This window comes from Coturnix japonica, chromosome 26 (assembly GCF_054131305.1).
Source record: "Coturnix japonica strain WE chromosome 26, WE-NBRP24, whole genome shotgun sequence".
NCBI classification, from domain to species: domain Eukaryota; kingdom Metazoa; phylum Chordata; class Aves; order Galliformes; family Phasianidae; genus Coturnix; species Coturnix japonica.
The window spans coordinates 5,881,111-5,897,201 of record NC_140688.1 but is presented as its reverse complement, the minus strand read 5'-3'; the positions used below and the strand labels follow the sequence as shown (position 1 = coordinate 5,897,201).

At 43.8% G+C, this 16,091-nt stretch overlaps 1 protein-coding gene, 1 long non-coding RNA gene and 1 pseudogene across 4 annotated transcripts in view; 2 read left to right on the top strand and 1 right to left on the bottom strand.

Moving 5' to 3' along the window:
* Positions 1–252: 252 nt before the first annotated feature.
* LOC146756778 (SUN domain-containing protein 2-like) lies at positions 253–2,715 on the bottom strand. Of its 2 annotated transcripts, XM_085524186.1 has the most exons (3): positions 1,848–2,715; positions 1,030–1,116; positions 253–459 (listed from the first exon to the last, which is right to left on the bottom strand). In XM_085524186.1, exons 1-3 carry the CDS (start codon positions 1,917–1,919, stop codon positions 352–354), a joined length of 267 nt encoding a protein of 88 aa, XP_085380312.1. In that variant the 5' UTR covers positions 1,920–2,715; the 3' UTR covers positions 253–351. The 2 variants fall into 2 exon arrangements, 1 of the variants encoding a protein (XP_085380312.1); XR_014937331.1 differs by lacking the exons at positions 1,030–1,116; positions 1,848–2,715 and adding an exon at positions 554–690.
* LOC146756777 (uncharacterized) lies at positions 2,715–6,723 on the top strand. The gene is made up of 4 exons (XR_014937330.1): positions 2,715–3,206; positions 4,507–4,566; positions 4,635–4,735; positions 5,624–6,723. It is a non-coding gene; the product is annotated as an uncharacterized LOC146756777 (long non-coding RNA).
* Positions 6,724–8,096: 1,373 nt separating this feature from the next.
* Positions 8,097–16,091, top strand: part of LOC146756776 (uncharacterized) — a 59,053-nt pseudogene continuing 51,058 nt past the window's right edge. The window contains exons 1-8 of the transcript XR_014937374.1: positions 8,097–8,595; positions 9,544–9,658; positions 9,920–10,093; positions 10,205–10,311; positions 10,737–10,877; positions 11,619–11,767; positions 14,578–14,628; positions 14,989–15,073. The product of XR_014937374.1 is annotated as an uncharacterized LOC146756776 (transcript). The remainder of the gene's footprint in view (positions 8,596–9,543; positions 9,659–9,919; positions 10,094–10,204; positions 10,312–10,736; positions 10,878–11,618; positions 11,768–14,577; positions 14,629–14,988; positions 15,074–16,091) is intronic.

Here is a 16,091-nt window from a genome sequence, read left to right as displayed (position 1 = left end):
GGACTCAGCCATGTCAGCACGTTCCTCTGCCTCATCCAGCATGTGCTGTGCCCTGGGGAACTAGGCCAAGTTGGCCTCTTTGTCCTGTGGCTTAGCCCCGGTCCCCACCCCAGTCTCCCCCCCAAACACCCACCCAACTCATCCCCGCAGCTCCTCCCTCCCCCCAACCAGCCTCGAGTCGGGCAGAAAGTTATCGACATCTCTTCATTGAATGATCAATCCCTAAATAAAACCCTCTGGTAGACATCAGAGTTTAGGGGTTTTTAGGGTTTATTAGGGTTTTTAATGGTTTTTAGGTTTTTTAGGGGGTTTTAGGGTTTATTAGGGTTTTTTAGGGGTTTTTAGGTGTTTTTAGGGGTTGCCGTGGATTTCCAATTGGTATACGCAGGTGTATTCCGCGTTCCCCCAGTTGCTGCGTACATCCATTTTAATCCTTTTGTAGGACTGAAGGGGCTTCTCCTGCCAATGCAAAGAGGAAAGGCTTCGTTATGGGCCGGAGGGGGACCAGTGCCCCATAGTGCCCCATAGTTCCCACTGTTCTCCCCATACATACCAAAGCATCCCATAGATCTCATAGTGCCCCACAGCTCCCACTGTTCGCCCCACAGTCAATGATTTCCTGGAATTCTGATCCATATTCAATAGTTGTTTAGCATGCAGACCCCTCTCTTGTTATCACCCATCTTATCAGTGTGGGAATCAAATGTTGTTTGTGCCTTTAGAACAAGAGAAGAATCTTTTCTTTCAAGGTTTCAGTATATAAGTGAAGTAGTTTTTTGTTATTTCAAGGTCTCAGTATACAAGTGAAGCAGTTTGTAGTTATTTCAAGGCCTTAGTATACAAGTGAAGCAGTAGCAGAGGAGAGGCTTTGTTATGGGCATGGGAAGCGCCATGGCACAAGTGCTTCCAAAGGCTTGCAAAAGGGACCCCGCGGGAGTCGGCCATGTTGGAGAGCAGAGGGTGGGCAGGAAAGCTCTTTCTTCCCATGCCGTGCAGGCAGCCCAGCCTCCCCACTTGCACTTGCCATACCTGAACATGGAAGGTCTGGGCGATCTCTCCGTCCACATCGTAAACAAATGATCCCAGGAGAGTTTCCATTTCGTCCTCATCCACTCCCTCAAAGACAAGAGATGATGGCGGTCACACTTAGGCAGGCCGTGCCATAAAGAACACACTGAGGCCAAAGGTGGGAGCCCTTCCAACCCTCCCTGTGCTCTGGTAGGATTGGAGCACAACGGAGGGCGAACCTGAGTCAGGGCACGTGGAGCAATTGCTCCCAGCTGCTCGGCCACAAAGAGCAGCAGAGGCCTTTGGAGACATGGAACCAGCCGAGGGATTCGGTGCCCTCAGGCAGGATGCCGTGCTCTGCAGCAGCCCACCACTGAAATTTGGGAGCTCCCAACTGTATGGGGTCGTATGGGGCTCTGTTGAGTGTCTACTGTGTGGCTCTATGGTGCTCTATGAGCTCTTGTGTGGCTCTATGGGGTCTTACAGGGCTCTATGCGGCAGTTATGGGGCTCTGTTGGGTGTCTGTAGGGCCCTTATGGGGCCCTGTTGGGTGTCTGTCGGGCACCATGAGGCTCTTTGGTTCTCTATGAGCTTCTTGTGCAGCTCTATGGGGTTTTACGGAGCATTATGGGGCTCTATGGGGTGTCTGTGGGGCTCTATAGGGCTCTTCGGGGTGTCTGTGGGGGTGTGTGTGGGGGTCTATGGGGTCTTATGTTGCGGTTATTGTGTTCTGTTGGTTATCTCTGGGGCTCTATAGGGGTTCAATGGGCTCTTATGGGGCTCTATGGCAAAGCTTTTTCCTCGGGGGCCTCCAGAAGCAGCAGCAGGCAGAGACTTACCAAGATGGCAAAGTCTCTGGGGGCACTGCTGACATCCCCAGAGGGAGACACCGCCTTGGAGACATGCCACATGGTGAAAGCCGTGGGCCAGATGTTCTCCAGCAGCTAGATGATGGCGTGGCCCTGCGAACCTTGGAAAGCCCAGCAGTTGCCAACAGAAATATCAGGCTGAAATGAGAGAGATGCATCCATCAGCGGTGAGGCAAAGAGTCGCCAGAGCTGGATGCTGGGCAAGGAGCACAGAATTTGTCTTCTGTGTGGGCTGCCGTGCTCCCCGTAATGGAACGCTACTCAAGGGACAGGAGGGGAATATGCAAAGGTTTGGACAACAGCTCTGGAGTCAATCGCCTTTCTCTGCTTGCCCAGAGCCGGCGGGGCAGCCCTCCCCAGCATCTGTCAGCCCAGCACCCTCCCAACACTGGTGTCAGTGATGTGGGGAAGAGTGTGGGCTGAGCAGAGCAGCTGGGCCAAAGGAAATGGATGTGCAGCCAGAATGGGGTGAGGATGTGGGGGAGGGAGAATGGGAGGGAAGGGTTGGGGGTAGGAAAGACTGGGAGAAGGATGGGGGGTAGGATGGAGGGAGGAATGGGGAGGATGGGTGTGGGAATACAAGAAAAGCTGTTCAGAGCAGCAGCTGTGGAGCAAGATAAACAGCATGGGAACCAAGGACACCTCTGCAAGGAGAAGAAGAGTCTCACAGCTCTGATTGGTTATGTGCCTGCATGGACAGTTGAAAAGTGTTTTGTAGAATGCTTTGTTGACATGTAAGATGTTTGGGAAAGTTGTAAGGGCGGATGGGAAAGTTAGAAAATAACAACTTGTGAAGGTCTATAAGGGATGTGAGAACTTGTAATAAACGATTTGGATCGTTCACATCTGAGTCCGTGCCGAGTCGCTGCATGAGGGCTCTTTTCCTAGGCAGGCGGGCAAAGGCAACTGAAATGCAAGTTTGCTGTCCCTCTTTGTTCTCGCGTCAGTAGGCCCTGGATATCTTCCCAGCACCTCTCTTAATCAGCCTGGAAATGTTTGCTAGCAGGAAGTAACCCCATCACATTGCCTGAGACTAATGATGCCTTTTTCCCCACTCACTGCAGGCAGCCTCTGTGATCATTTTAGACAAAAGTGCACGCTAATAGAACTAAATTTGATAGTTTATTCTGTTTTCCAAGTTCCACTTGGGCTCTGTATCACGTACTGGCCACGCAGATATGGTGTACAACTGGAAGAAATCCTTCAGACCCTGAATGCAGGAGAGAATCTGTGATGGGTGAGAGAGGAAATGTGCACCTTGAAGCAGGGGACGCCCTGCTGGCACTACCTGTTGCATCCAACACCAACATGGCTTGCTGTTTCTCAAGGGTCAGTAAGTAATAATGCCCCTAGTGATACTCTAGTACATTTGTCCTCTAAAATTGGTTCTATTTGACATGCTATTCCATTAAATTGCGCGATCATTAATCAATTATTAGCTCGGATAACTCAGTCAGTAGAGCATGGTTATGAGCATCTTAAAAGCATTTATTGCACAAATTTTAGTGGTCATTAAAAAATCAATGTATCAGAGTATATGAAAATTGAAGACTTTTCCAAATCAGTTACAGATTAACACAATGGGACCCTCACAGATTTATTTTCAGGTTGCAGAAACTTAGGCTGCAGTACAAACATATTTGTTTTTTTTAGTGGGTTTAACAGTAATGTTGTTATGTTGTATTTGACTTGTCTCTTTTTTCACTTTCAGAGTATTGTCAATCAAGGCCTTGATTGAGTTATCATAGTTATGTTATTAATATAAGTAGTGTTGTTATTCTATAGGCAGTATCTTGAAATTGTTGTAATACAAGAAGAATTTTATGGAGCAGCAGCCATGGATCAAGATAAGGAGTTCACAGAGCAGCAGCTACGGAGCAGGATAAAACTACATGAGAACTAATTGAACAAATGAACTGAATTGCTTGTTAAATATGGTTAGTCGGTCGGTAAACTGAGCCTTTTCAGCCTAAAAGAAAACGAGGGAAATGTAGAGAGTGTTTTTTACAGCTAGTTAGCTGAGAAGGGTCGTAAACACGGTGCAGTTAATCAAGCAGCCATAACACCTGCAAGGACAGTGAGAACAACAGGATGCCCTGGGATGGTGAGAAACTAGCCATGGTTCTGGGAACTCAGCAAGGGAGTAGCTTTCAGGATGATAACAAGAAGCTGCAAAGATACTTGGGGATGGTATGTAATTGGGAACCAATGATGAGCTCCACTTTTGCAATATGTATGAGCTAATTATCCGTATTATAAATGTACACGCAGCCAAGGAATAAACGAGATTAGCTGATCATATGTCAATGACAGGTGTGATCGTTTGCTTTTCTCCCGCCGTTCTGCAACAGGTGCTGTTCTTTAGAAAGCTCTGCCTGATTATGCACATCTCTCTGCATAGAGTTGGGCTTCTTTTGACAGAGGGCCCTATTACAATCTTGAAAAAAAACACAGAACATGATAACTGGAAAACTCACGTTGTAAAGCTAGATAACACCAATTTTTAACAAAGCTTGCAGCTGCACTTCCCCACAGAGAGCATGGCAAAGCTTTGATGACAGGGCTTAACAGACTTAGGAAAACTCACTGCAAGAGACTGAATGTGTCTCACTTTGTCCATTCTTCATAGGTGCCCTGCCCGCAGCAGGAGCAGAGCAAGAGGAAGACTGAATCTCCCCAGTACTCTGAGGTACTTTCTCTGAAGGATGTGCAGGGACCCCTGTTGGCTTGCTTACTTCTTGGCTTGCTTACTTCTAGGCTTGTCACCTCTGGACCCACCTCCCTCTGCTGCTGCCTCTGCCTTATGCTTCTGAACAATGAGACCTTGAAATACTTAAGCTCTAGGCCAGCTGTTCAAGGTACATAATGCTGCTAGCAGGCCTGGGTGCTTTTCACAAGCTGGAGGGGCAAAGCAGTGTGTTAGAAACAGCCTTCTAGTGGATACACAGAAACACTTTGCTCCCCCTGCAGGTTTCTGCACTGAAGCTGACATGAACCTAACAGTGGATGAGCAATGGGTATTTCTGAATTCTCCCCATCCCTGATTCTAGGAGGAGCCCAAGCTCCTGCCTTCAATGCCCAGCTGTGAATTGGCCCTTTGGCTAAGCTTGTGCCACATGAAAGACTGCAGCCATATTGGGGATGTTTAATGTAAACAGGCACCAAATTACACGACAACACAAGCCATATACTCACATCAAAGCTCTGGACTCTGAGGTTTCTCCATGTCCGTCCTATGTTTCCACGTAGTTCCCAGAGAGTGGTGCTCAGGTCTTTGCTGTAACAACCCAGAGTGGAGAGCTGATTCCTTCTCTGGGACATTTCTGTAGCTCAGGATGCTTCAGCGTGCACTCAGCTATGACAGTGACTGGGAAGGAATGGGGCTGCTGCATTCCGTGTCTGCTCCGATGAGCAGCTTAAGGTTACGGTGGGGGCATGAGCTCAGGTTGCTGTAGCACACTGAGCATCGTTTCAGCAGGGTAGATTCAGTGATATGAAAGTTGGTTGCCTTGTTTTACTAACCTGTAATTAGGAGGGCTGCCAATCAAGAAGTTGCTTTTTCCATGCTGGGAGAATTGTGTGCATGTTCCTTTCAAAAAGCTATTTTTTGAATTCTAATAGAAGGGAATGCAATGAAGTAACGTGAGTTTTTGAAAGTAGAAGTTGTCAGTTTCCCTCCATAAAGACTGCTCTTTCAGAAGTTGTGCTCTTGTGAATGTCCACAGCAAGGCCTGTCTCTCTTTCAGGCTCAAGGCTGGAAGTGACAGACTGGAAACCACAGCTCAGCAACAAAGCAAAATGAATGAAGCCCCTCAGGACAACCTTCAAGCCTTTGCTTCAGTAAGCTAGTTAAAAACCTCTGTGGGTTTTGCAAGCTCCTGAGACTAGTTAAGTAATTCTGTGAGGAAAATGCATGATGACATTTTCCTGGAGGGCCTAGGAGAGCTGAATTCCCAAGCTGTGCTGACCATAGGCTACTCTGAAAATCCTGCCATTCGTTATTTCCCCACGTTTGTGATTTTGAGACTTGCCACGATGCTATGGCAAGCCGTAGTTAACACTAGAGAAAGTAAGGGTTTACACTAACATGCTGGTGTAAGTATTTTCAGGTTTAGATCTGCTTTAGTTGTGGTATCGAAGACCTCAGGCTGCACGTTAGACATTCCTCCTGCATTAGAGGTATTTGCCAAGTTTGTAGAACTGCACAGCACTGACTTGAAGTGTCTCACTGTCCTTAACGTGGTTAGAGTTGTTATAAAATAGTATTTTCATCTGAGGCCTATGAGAAGCAAATGATTCATGGATTTGGTCTGGGGAGGTAGGGAGGTGACTGCAGGCCCTGTGCTGTACTGACACTGGCAAGAGTGGCAATAAGGTGTGAACTTCAGGAAGAAACACTGCATATACAAAATAACAAAACTTAATTTTTAGTCTTTATTATTAAAGCATGTAAAAAAGAGACCAAAAAACCCACAAAACTAGTGGGATATGTGATCTTGTTTCTGTGAAACAACCACATGAGGCTGCTTTAATGGCAGTGATTGCCATTCTCAGTGAGAACTCCAGGTTTTGATCACAGTTTTGATGAAATTTTACTCTTCCTGTGCTTCAGCCTTGAAAAACAGTCACTCACAAATGTATTTACTGCCAGAAGCGGTGACACAAGTAAGAAGGAGGATATTTCTCTCTGGTAAAATGAGACTTGTAGAGGTCTGGTAGAGAGACATGATCAAACTTTTAGTTGCAACTCCATATATTCCATTTGAAAATCTGCAAGTCATGTATTTATGTCAACTGAAAATGGAGTCATAAAGAAAGCAAATAAATGATATATTTTTTTTTTCAATCTTGAAACCTATTCTTAATTTTCATTGTTAAAATGGGAAGCATAGCTGCATCTTTTTCATTTAGAGTAAGCCAAAAGGAATTCTTTCAGCATTATCAATAGAAACTAGCTGTTAATCCAGCTGAGGATTAACAGACCATGTGCATGAGATACAGTGTGAGAGCTTCAGACTGGACCAGGAACAAGCAAAACTGTATTTAAGCATACACATTGGCTGCATAGGGAAGCAAGAGTGTAACATCAAAAGCACCACCTCAGCTCCAGCTCTCCAACCTAGACAGAGCTGGAGCTGCTATAGTCTCTACCTGCAACTGCCCAGTTCTCTTCAAAGCCCTGGAGCAAGCAATGCAGAAACATGCTATCTGCCCAGCCAGATTTCCCAGCTTGTAAACACATCAGCTGCAAATCAGGCGTAGTAAATCACCTGTGGATACTGATAGGACAAGGGGAATGGTTTGAAACTAAGGCAGGGGAGGTTTAGGTTAGATATTAGGAGGAAGTTTTTCACACAGAGGGTGGTAACTCACTGAAACAGGTTGCCCAAGGGGGTTGAGGATGCCCCATCCCTGGTGACATTCAAGGCCAGGCTGGATGTGGCTATATCCAGGGGGGTTGAAACTAGATGGTCATTGTGGGCCTTTTCAATCCAGGCCATTCCATTCTATGATTAAAAGATTCTATGACCAGACAACACGCAGCACACAAGCCTTTACTGCCATTGTTACTCTTCAATAAGCAAAATACACACAGTGATTTAATAGGGGAAAAATAAAGACTGCAGAAAGAGAGCTTCAGACTGCCATTTTGTACCTCAGAGCTGCAAGGATTGTGAGCTAAATTATCCAGCCGTATTGTTATGTCAAAGGAAAGGTGAGTCTTTAGCAGACTAACCCAAATGCCAATGCTTACGCAACACTTAAGCCACACTTAAGCCTTTACTTGAAAATCTTACTGTGCTACGTGGATCTAGTACTGGGTAAGAGAAGAGGAATCACCTCATGCAGACAGCAATAGGAATAGCAATTGCTCAATGGTTCTTAGAGAAAGCTCCAGATTATCAAAGAGAACACACTGAGAATATGAGGAGCCGTGACAGGAAATACCAATTTCTGAAGAAAAATAAAAATTAAATGGAACTATTTGTTTTTAACAGGAATGAATTAAAAATATTATTCAAAATCACCCATATTAAAGATTTAATAAACAGTATGAACAAAGGTGGAGGGGGGGAGGGGAAGATGGGAAAACTGAAGACAGAAAGCTGACAACTGGTTTAGTAACAGGTTAAAAAGGCGTGCTTTGAGATCCCTATTAAATAATACCCACAAGTAGGGCAAGAAATAACCCTGCAGACGGTTATCCCCGTGACTATTCCAAAGGCAACGGCCCCAGGACACACCGTTGCCAACCGCTTTCTGAGGCAGCCGAGCCTACAGACGCGCACACTCCTGCTCTCCGCGGGTGTGTATCCTCTTGATATCGCTTACTATCGCTTCATATCGCTTAGTATCGCTTAATATCGCACGTATAACGCATACGTGGGGCTCCCGGCTCCGGCTGGGAGCCTGAGGCTGCCCTGCAGCCTGTGGGTTGGGCCGCGGCTTCCCTGAGCGTGCGCCGTGTTTCCGCGTCCTGCTCGGGGCTCGGCCCGGCAGAGTTTTAAGACGACATGAAGAAGATACTCAGCTTCGTAAAGAAGAAAAAACGGGATCCGCCGCCCGGCAGCGCCGCCTCGGCGTGCTCCGCCGGTGCGTACGAGATCCGCCGGAAGGAGCTGACCAAGCTGCACCGGGGGGCCGCCGCCGGAGACCTGGCCCTGGTGCAGCAAGGACTGAAGAAGCACGACATCGACGAGCGCGACAAGGCGCAGCGGTAAGGGCGGCGGGCCGGGCCGGGATCCCCGCTGCATGACCTGGGCACAGAGGGCTGCTGTTAACGGGGGCCGCGCGTGGCTGGGACGGCCGGTAGAGGCCGCTCCGATGTGCCCTCCCGGCCTGGATCCCTCGTAGGGCTGCTCGGCATTCCTCCGAGCTGAGAGCTCTGTTGGGGGCTGGTGAGAAAAGGCAGCGATAAGGCTGCTGGCTTCATGAAGGCTTTCTTGCTTGCGAAGCTGATGGTGGTTCCTTTAGGTTGTCATATTCCCCAGTGCTTGGTAACGGCTGCTTTTGGGTGAGGAGGGGCTCCTGCACAAAGTTGTGTTTGTTACAGTTAAATTACTCATTCGAGCTCTTTGCGGTACACTGTGCTAAGTAAATAATAAATACAGTGCTCAGATCAATATTGTCAGGCTTCTATTCGGAGGTGAAGGATCTTGTATACTTATTTGGGAATTTCTCAGTGGGGACAGTCACCCTCGAGTTGTTCCATGTCTGTGACAAGGCATGATGAGTTATTTGACGTTCTGCCTGTTATTTCGTCCTCATCTTCTCTGCCTTGGAGGAAGCTGGTCTTATGGAGGGTACTCATCAGCCTGCCTGTGATGGGAGCTGTTAGGACAAGAGGGAACAGCCTCAGCTTGCACCAGGGGAGGTTCACGTTGGATGCTAGGATAAGCCTCTCCAGAGAGTGGTTGTGCACTGGAATGGGCTGCCCAGGTTGGTGGTAAAGTCACCGTCCCTGGAGGTGTTCAAGAAACATGTAGATGTTGTACTAAGCGACATGGTTTGGTGCACGCTGGTAATGGAATAAGCTTGTTTTTATTTGATTTTGTTTATTTTGGGAGGTAATTGGGATAAAGAAATGCAATTTGCCCTGTTCATGTACCACAGAGTGAAAATATTTATTTAGCTGTCTGTTTCAATTTACACGTTTCACTTTTAGGACACCACTGCATCTTGCTTGTGCAAATGGACGTGAGGATGTCGTTACGTTTCTAGTAGAAAACAAGTGTAAGCTAAATCTTTTTGACAGTGATAACAGATCTCCACTGATGAAGGTAAGTAGAACATACTATGTTGCTGCAAGTAGGAATTATTGATTATGTATTAAATGATGTCTTTCCAGATTCTTTAAGTAAGTCTGTGTAGAAGCATGCATGCTGTAATCAGTGTGGCTTTGGCATGTGCTAGCTAATCTTGGCAGATGCTTTTATATTCCAGGAATGGGAAGTTGTAGTAGTAGTGACACAGTGAAATATGACTGCTGGAAATTTTACCTTTTTTTTTTTTTTGTGTGTGTGTGTGTGTGTTGTTTCCAGGCAGTACAATGCCAGAAAGAAAGATGTGCAGTGATCCTGCTAGAGCATGGTGCTGATCCGAACCTGGCAGATGCTGGTGGCAACACTGCCCTTCACTTGGCTGCTGTAACTCCTAACACATTTCTAGCAGGGATGTTAATTGAGCACAGTGCCCGTATCAATGCTCAGAATAAGGTACATTTCGAGATTCAATAGAGAAGTTCAAAAAGTTGCATTGATATTTTTATTGTAGATTTTTTGTTTGTTTCTTTTGATTTTTAACTTGAATTATTTCTGTTCTTTCAGGACGGATGTACTCCTCTTACTCTTGCTATCTCTGAAAATCACAAAGAAATGGTAGAGCTCCTTCTTAAAAAAGGAGCTGATGTTCACACTCGAGATCCGTGTGAAAGGTGAGGAGATGGTCTAAACTCTGCAGGTCACCTTAGTTGTCTTCAGGTTGGACTGATGGGAGGGATGGGAATGAGCATTGAAGTAGAAAGACACAGAGAAAGAGCTCGTTGAGTGACTGGCGAAAGCAGGTCTCAGCTTGGCAGGTGGCATGCATTATTGCATGTTTTCTGCATTGAGAACTGCAAGAAAACATTGTTTCTGGTAGCCGCTGTGGCAGGAAAATTGCTATTGTGCCAGCAACATTGCTGTTATGCCAGAGAGAGTTTTTCAAATTGATGCCAAGTTTGTATGCAAGTGTTGTTAATATGGAAGCTTTTTTTTCTGTTCATAAAGTGATTTTCTTTGAGATTGAGCAAATGGGAATTAAAATAATTACAATGTCTGACTAAATTGTATGGTTTGTCTTGTATTTTGGATGCTGTAGAACCCCACTTATGACTGCAGCAGCCAGTGGGGAGCTTAAGTTGGTAGAAATACTTCTTCGCTATGGTGCTGAAATTTTCCATAAAGACGTTAATGGATGGACAGCTGAGGACTATGCTATTCTTCATGGAAATGCTAGATAAACTTTTAAATTTATTGCTAGGTTTTTAGTTATCAGTGTTGAGTTTGAACCTTTTTGGTAACAGCACCAAGTTTAACGGTGCTATTTTGAAGATGTGTTCATTGACATCTTCTCACATATACTGTTCATGTGTCTGGTGTTAATTTGAAAGTTGAGAAAAGGGCTTCTGCTCAAAATTCTCTGTAAGATTTCAAGTGTTTGTTTCTAAGCTGATGTCTGCCTGCTATACACTATTAAAATGTGTCTGTAGCCCACAGACGCAGAAGTTCAACTTGAAAAACTGAAATGTTTGTAAATTCTTCTCAAAACAGAACCCTTGTTATTACTGTCTTCAGTTCCACTGACCAGGAACCACCTGTTTTGTTTCAGAGGAGATCTAGCTGTTATTTCTTTTGTTAAATTACTAAGCAGTTTAACTCCTCCTACACATAAGTATTTTACCCATGGGTGTTCATTCATAAGAGTGGTTGTATTTGTAAAAACTGGACTGCAAAGGGTACCGAGCAGAAGTAAATAACTTCATAGATCTGGATGTGCATCTATAAAATAGATGTGTCCATTATATTTGAGTATGTTACGGTTTGCAAAAAGTAGAGTATGTTACACTTACTGAATATGAAAATTGTTTTGGCTATGGTTATGTTTAGGATGGATAGTATAAGGCTCTTATTATCCCATTAAGTGTTTATGTAGCTATGGGATTATTTTTCCCAAATGCATTTCCTTTTTTGCTCTCCGTAGTCTTAGTAAAACACTGGCAGAATATGCAGACCATGAGAACGCAGGGGAAGCTTCTGCAGGTGCTAAAGGAGGCATCCCTGTGCCAGTGACTCCTCACCAGGCAAGAGCTGCTGGCTTTACGTTGGGTGCAGCTGCTTCGAGCAGAGGAGGTAGGATACTTAACTGTGGTAGAGCTAATGGGCAGAATCGTGGTGGCCCCTTCCTTAGGTTGGTTTGCATCTTTTAAATTCACCGTGCTCAGTGTGGACTTCAGTGGAAGCATCAGGTGGACTGTAATAAGAAGTGTTATGAATGTGTTTGCTTGCTGCTAGTTTACACTGCATCTCCACAGGCTGTGGGGACAGTTGTGATTTGTGTGCACTACATCCATCTGCTCATACAGTTGTCACTTTCAGCACATCAAGTTGCCCATTTATTTAAATTGTCCCTTTAGCAAGGGGGAGGAGGGAAGAGAAGAAACAAAATAGGTTAAAGTAGCCTTGTTTTATGGGTGTGCAATTTTTCTTAGAGATGCTCATTTAGATTGTTGTTCAGAAAATCCAATTGCAAAAGCTGTAGTTTCATCCCAAATAGTAGTTTTATCTTCTGTAGCAGCGAAGCAGCAGATGAATTGCAAGAAGATGCATCTTTTGTTGATTACCACTGGATTTCTGTCACTTTGTTTTAATTTTAATAGTTTCACCTGCATAAAGCTCCTTTTTTGGGAGACATAATTTCTCACCTTCAATTACAATTGCTTTTGTTTGTGTTGTGGAGACGTAACAAAAATTGTCTTGGAAAAATAACTTCATAAGCAACAACAGTACATTGTTTGTATATACCGTATCTTTTTGGACATGGTTTGATTTATAATCAAATAATGTTTTTTTCAATTACTTTTATTTAAAAAAGAAAAAAAAAAAAAACAACTGAGAAAGACTTTGTGATCCAGAAAAACTGTTACATTTTCTCATTGCCTTGTAAATAAAAGAAATACATTCCTTCAATGAATTTGTAAAATCCAGGCAGCGTTTATAAGCTCAAATTGCCCTAAATGAATCTTAGAAAGTTGCTATTTTAGTATGAATGAGATTGCCTTGCAGTTTACGTTTCAAGCCCCAACGTACGAGGTTTTATTTGTTCCTTATTTTTAAGGGTTTTGTGAGAATCATGTGTCAGATGGGCAGCAGACTGTTCAAACACAAGTCATTACTTTTTTATTATAAAGACTGAGAAATATGATCAAAGAATACATGGCATATTTTTTCTTCCTGGACTTATCCCAGATGGAAGTATAGATTTTAGACCCAAGTGATGTTGCCTTTGACTTAGGAGCAGTTACTTTGAACTAGAGAGTGGTTGAAAAAGTTTCTTCGTAGCTTGGTTTTGAAGTTTTGTTTGCTTGTTTTTCAGTGGGGCTCGATACAGTTGGTTTAATCATTGAAATACTTTTTTTTATCCAAATCCACTCAGTTGCTACCTTCCATGCACATAGATAGTTGCTCTGGTACCCCATTGTAAGGACTAACAGGCCTGGGTTAATTTAAAATATGTGATTTGAGGGTTTCTTCTTCCAAGTAGAGGGTACATTTAGACTAGATATCAGGAAGAAATTCTTTACTGTGAGGGGGATGAGACACTGGAACAGGTTGCCCAGAGAGGTTGTAAATGCTCCCTCCCTGCAAGCATTCAAAGCCAAAGGTGCATGGGGCTTTGAGCAACCTGGTCTAGAGGGAGGTGTCCCTGCCTATAGCAGGGAGTTGGATTTAGATGATATTAAAGGTCTGTTCCAACTCAAACCATTCTGTGATTCTCCCTGTGCTCAGTCTCTTAAAGATGACACCAGCATGAGGAGTAGGAGGGAGCAGAGAGAAAGTTCAGTAGCGTAGTAGAAACAATATTGGAATTAATTCTGCAGTCTCTGATTGCATCCACACCCTGAATCATGAGAGTCCTTTTAATATGCCACAGTAACAGTCTTAAAAGTGTCCTTTAGAGAAGCCGGGATGTTGAGAGAGAGACCAGAGAAATACCCACTTTGGAATTCTTTTATTGTCTTTTGCTCTTCTGTTTTATTTTTCTGCTATCTAAAATTTTGACCTTATCCTTTCTGCTACTTTTGTACTTTCTAATTAGAAGAGGAGATTCTGAAGAATGTTGAACAGGTCAGCATTTTTCAACAAGTTTGCTCATGATTATTTGGATGTCAGAACATGAACCCTTTTATTAATCACGTACAGATTGGCTTCCAGAACATATTGAATGACCGATCTCTTAGATTTTAAGTAACAATTTCTTTTTGAGGAAAACAGTAGTTGTGCTATTTCTGTTTCTAGTATGTTTGCAGTGACAGTATGTTTGGCCACTGCAGCACATACTAGTGTATTGTTCAGCGTTTCCCTGAGTCATTTGCAATTGGACTTGATAATCTTTTCCAACCTTAGTGTTTCTATGATTAGAGGAATTGTCTCAGCATTGTAAAACTCTTTACAAAAGTAAATTATCACTTCTGTGTGATTTTTATCTCCTGAGGTCAGATAAAACTTTTCCTGTATTCCCTCTTAAGGAAACAGAGAAAAGCCAGAAGGGATGAGAAATCATCTTGAGGTTCTTTTCAACCCAAGCCATCCTATGATTCTTTTAAACTTTCTCTTAAGTGTATGTTTCTGATAGTAGCTGTTTTTCCACAGCACTGCATGTGTATGTGATAAAATCCATGTAAGTAGGACAATCTTCTGCTCCAGAGAAAAGTAACAGATTTATTGTGAAAGAATTTGATGTCAAGGTAGTGTTCCACAGTTTCTCTTTTGACACACAGATGTACACATGCACACAAATGCATGTCATAGTCACAGCGCATTCTCCCAGTGCTGTAGCTTTGTGTGTGTGCTTTTTGTATTTTCCAAACTTGTGAGATTCCGCATTTATTCTGATGTCATTGTTGTCTGTCCTTTCCATGCCTTTCCCTTAATGGATATAGAAATGCAGCGGTCCCCTGAGCAGACTCTGAGAACAGGAGAATCGAGTGAAGGTATTCATTCTGCACAGCAGTATTTTAAATACCACACATGTCTTGTGATACACAAATACTTATTCATCATAGGTGCTTATTATCTTGCAGATCTGTATCTTGATGATTTAAGATCTATGAGTTAGAGTGGATTTGGGGCAGCTTTTGTTTCTTTGCATGTTTTGCATGAGTCCCTTATTACTGAATTCAGCATTTGCTTTTATCACTTGTGATAGTGTTGGTTTTGGGGTTGTTTGTTTTGTAATCTGTTCTCCTCTTGCTCAGAAATGGTGATATAGGCTTCAGTTAAAGTGGAAACGGGTCCCTGGAGACTAGATCTCATTTCTGTGTCAGTGCATCATGGCTGTGGTTTTGGTCTAGCTGAAAGCTATCTCATCAAATTCCTGTCTCGCCTTCTAAAGGATAGCAGGATCATTGGCAGTATTTATATGTTGAAAGCAAAAGTGTAGGTAATTTAATGAGCTGTTTTCCTTACTTCTAGTGGTACTCATTGAAGATGTAACTGAAGTCGTTCGTCCAGAGTTTAACTGTTCCACACAGCAGCAATTTTCTGTTCTGCGTGGAAAGTTAGCAGATAGAGTCATAGTACTGAGTTAGTTATTTAGCTTTACATACAGCAGGATTCCATTAGCATTTAAGAATATTCTGTGTTTTCTGTAGTGGAAAACATCAAAAATCAGATTGTTAGCATTTGAACCATTTAAGATGCCCTCAGATGGGAAGTTTCAGCCTCTAGCTTTTTTCTCCATGAGATTTCTTTGAACATTTATACTGTACTGCATCTCAGAAAGCTGTGTTCAGATCAGGGAATATTCTCGCATACTGTGTTTAGGAAAGGCAAAATTTGTACACTCATTTGTAGGTTGTTAGTAGTAACCCTTCTTTTTGTTATAATATTTAACAGTTCAGAAACTTCAGGAATTATGATTTCTATGTGGAGATCAGATATGTCTGTTTTCCCTTCTGTGCTGGGAATCAGAAAGTCCTTCTATTATGTTTTAGTTGTTAAGAGGTGTTAGCGCTTCAAAAATTGTGTTCCTAGACTGCAGTTTTCATTAGAACGGTGACCTGAAGGATTTACTGCAGGGCGCTCTCATCAGGGTTGCTAATGATCTGAAGTAAGAGCGATTGTTGGATATGCTTCAGCACAGAGCTGGCATTCAGAGGGACTTCAATGAGCCAGGGCAATAGACTGGCAGGCATCTTAAGAAATCCATCGGGGGCAAATACCAAGACCCATTTGGGGTGAAAAAGCCCCTTCCTACAAAACATGATGGGACTGCACGGCAGGGGAGCAGCTCTGCTGAGAAAGGACACAGACCTGTCAGAAGGCAAGCTGAGCATGAGGCAGCAGGGTGCTCTGGCAGCTAAGGGCTGCAGCTTGCACTGTGCTAAGAGTAGCAAAGCCAGGAGACTGAGAGAAGCGATTGTCAGCCCCTGTTTAGCACTCACTTGACTGTGCC

Coding starts and splice junctions, on each gene's coding strand:
- LOC146756778 (XM_085524186.1), bottom strand. CDS start 1,919: ATGTGGCATGTCTCCAAGGCGGTGTCTCCCTCTGGGGATGTCAGCAGT. Junction 1,117..1,847: donor CCAGAGACTTTGCCATCTTG/GTAAGTCTCTGC, acceptor CTTGTCTTTGAG/GGAGTGGATGAGGACGAAAT. Junction 460..1,029: donor CCCAGACCTTCCATGTTCAG/GTATGGCAAGTG, acceptor TTGCATTGGCAG/GAGAAGCCCCTTCAGTCCTA.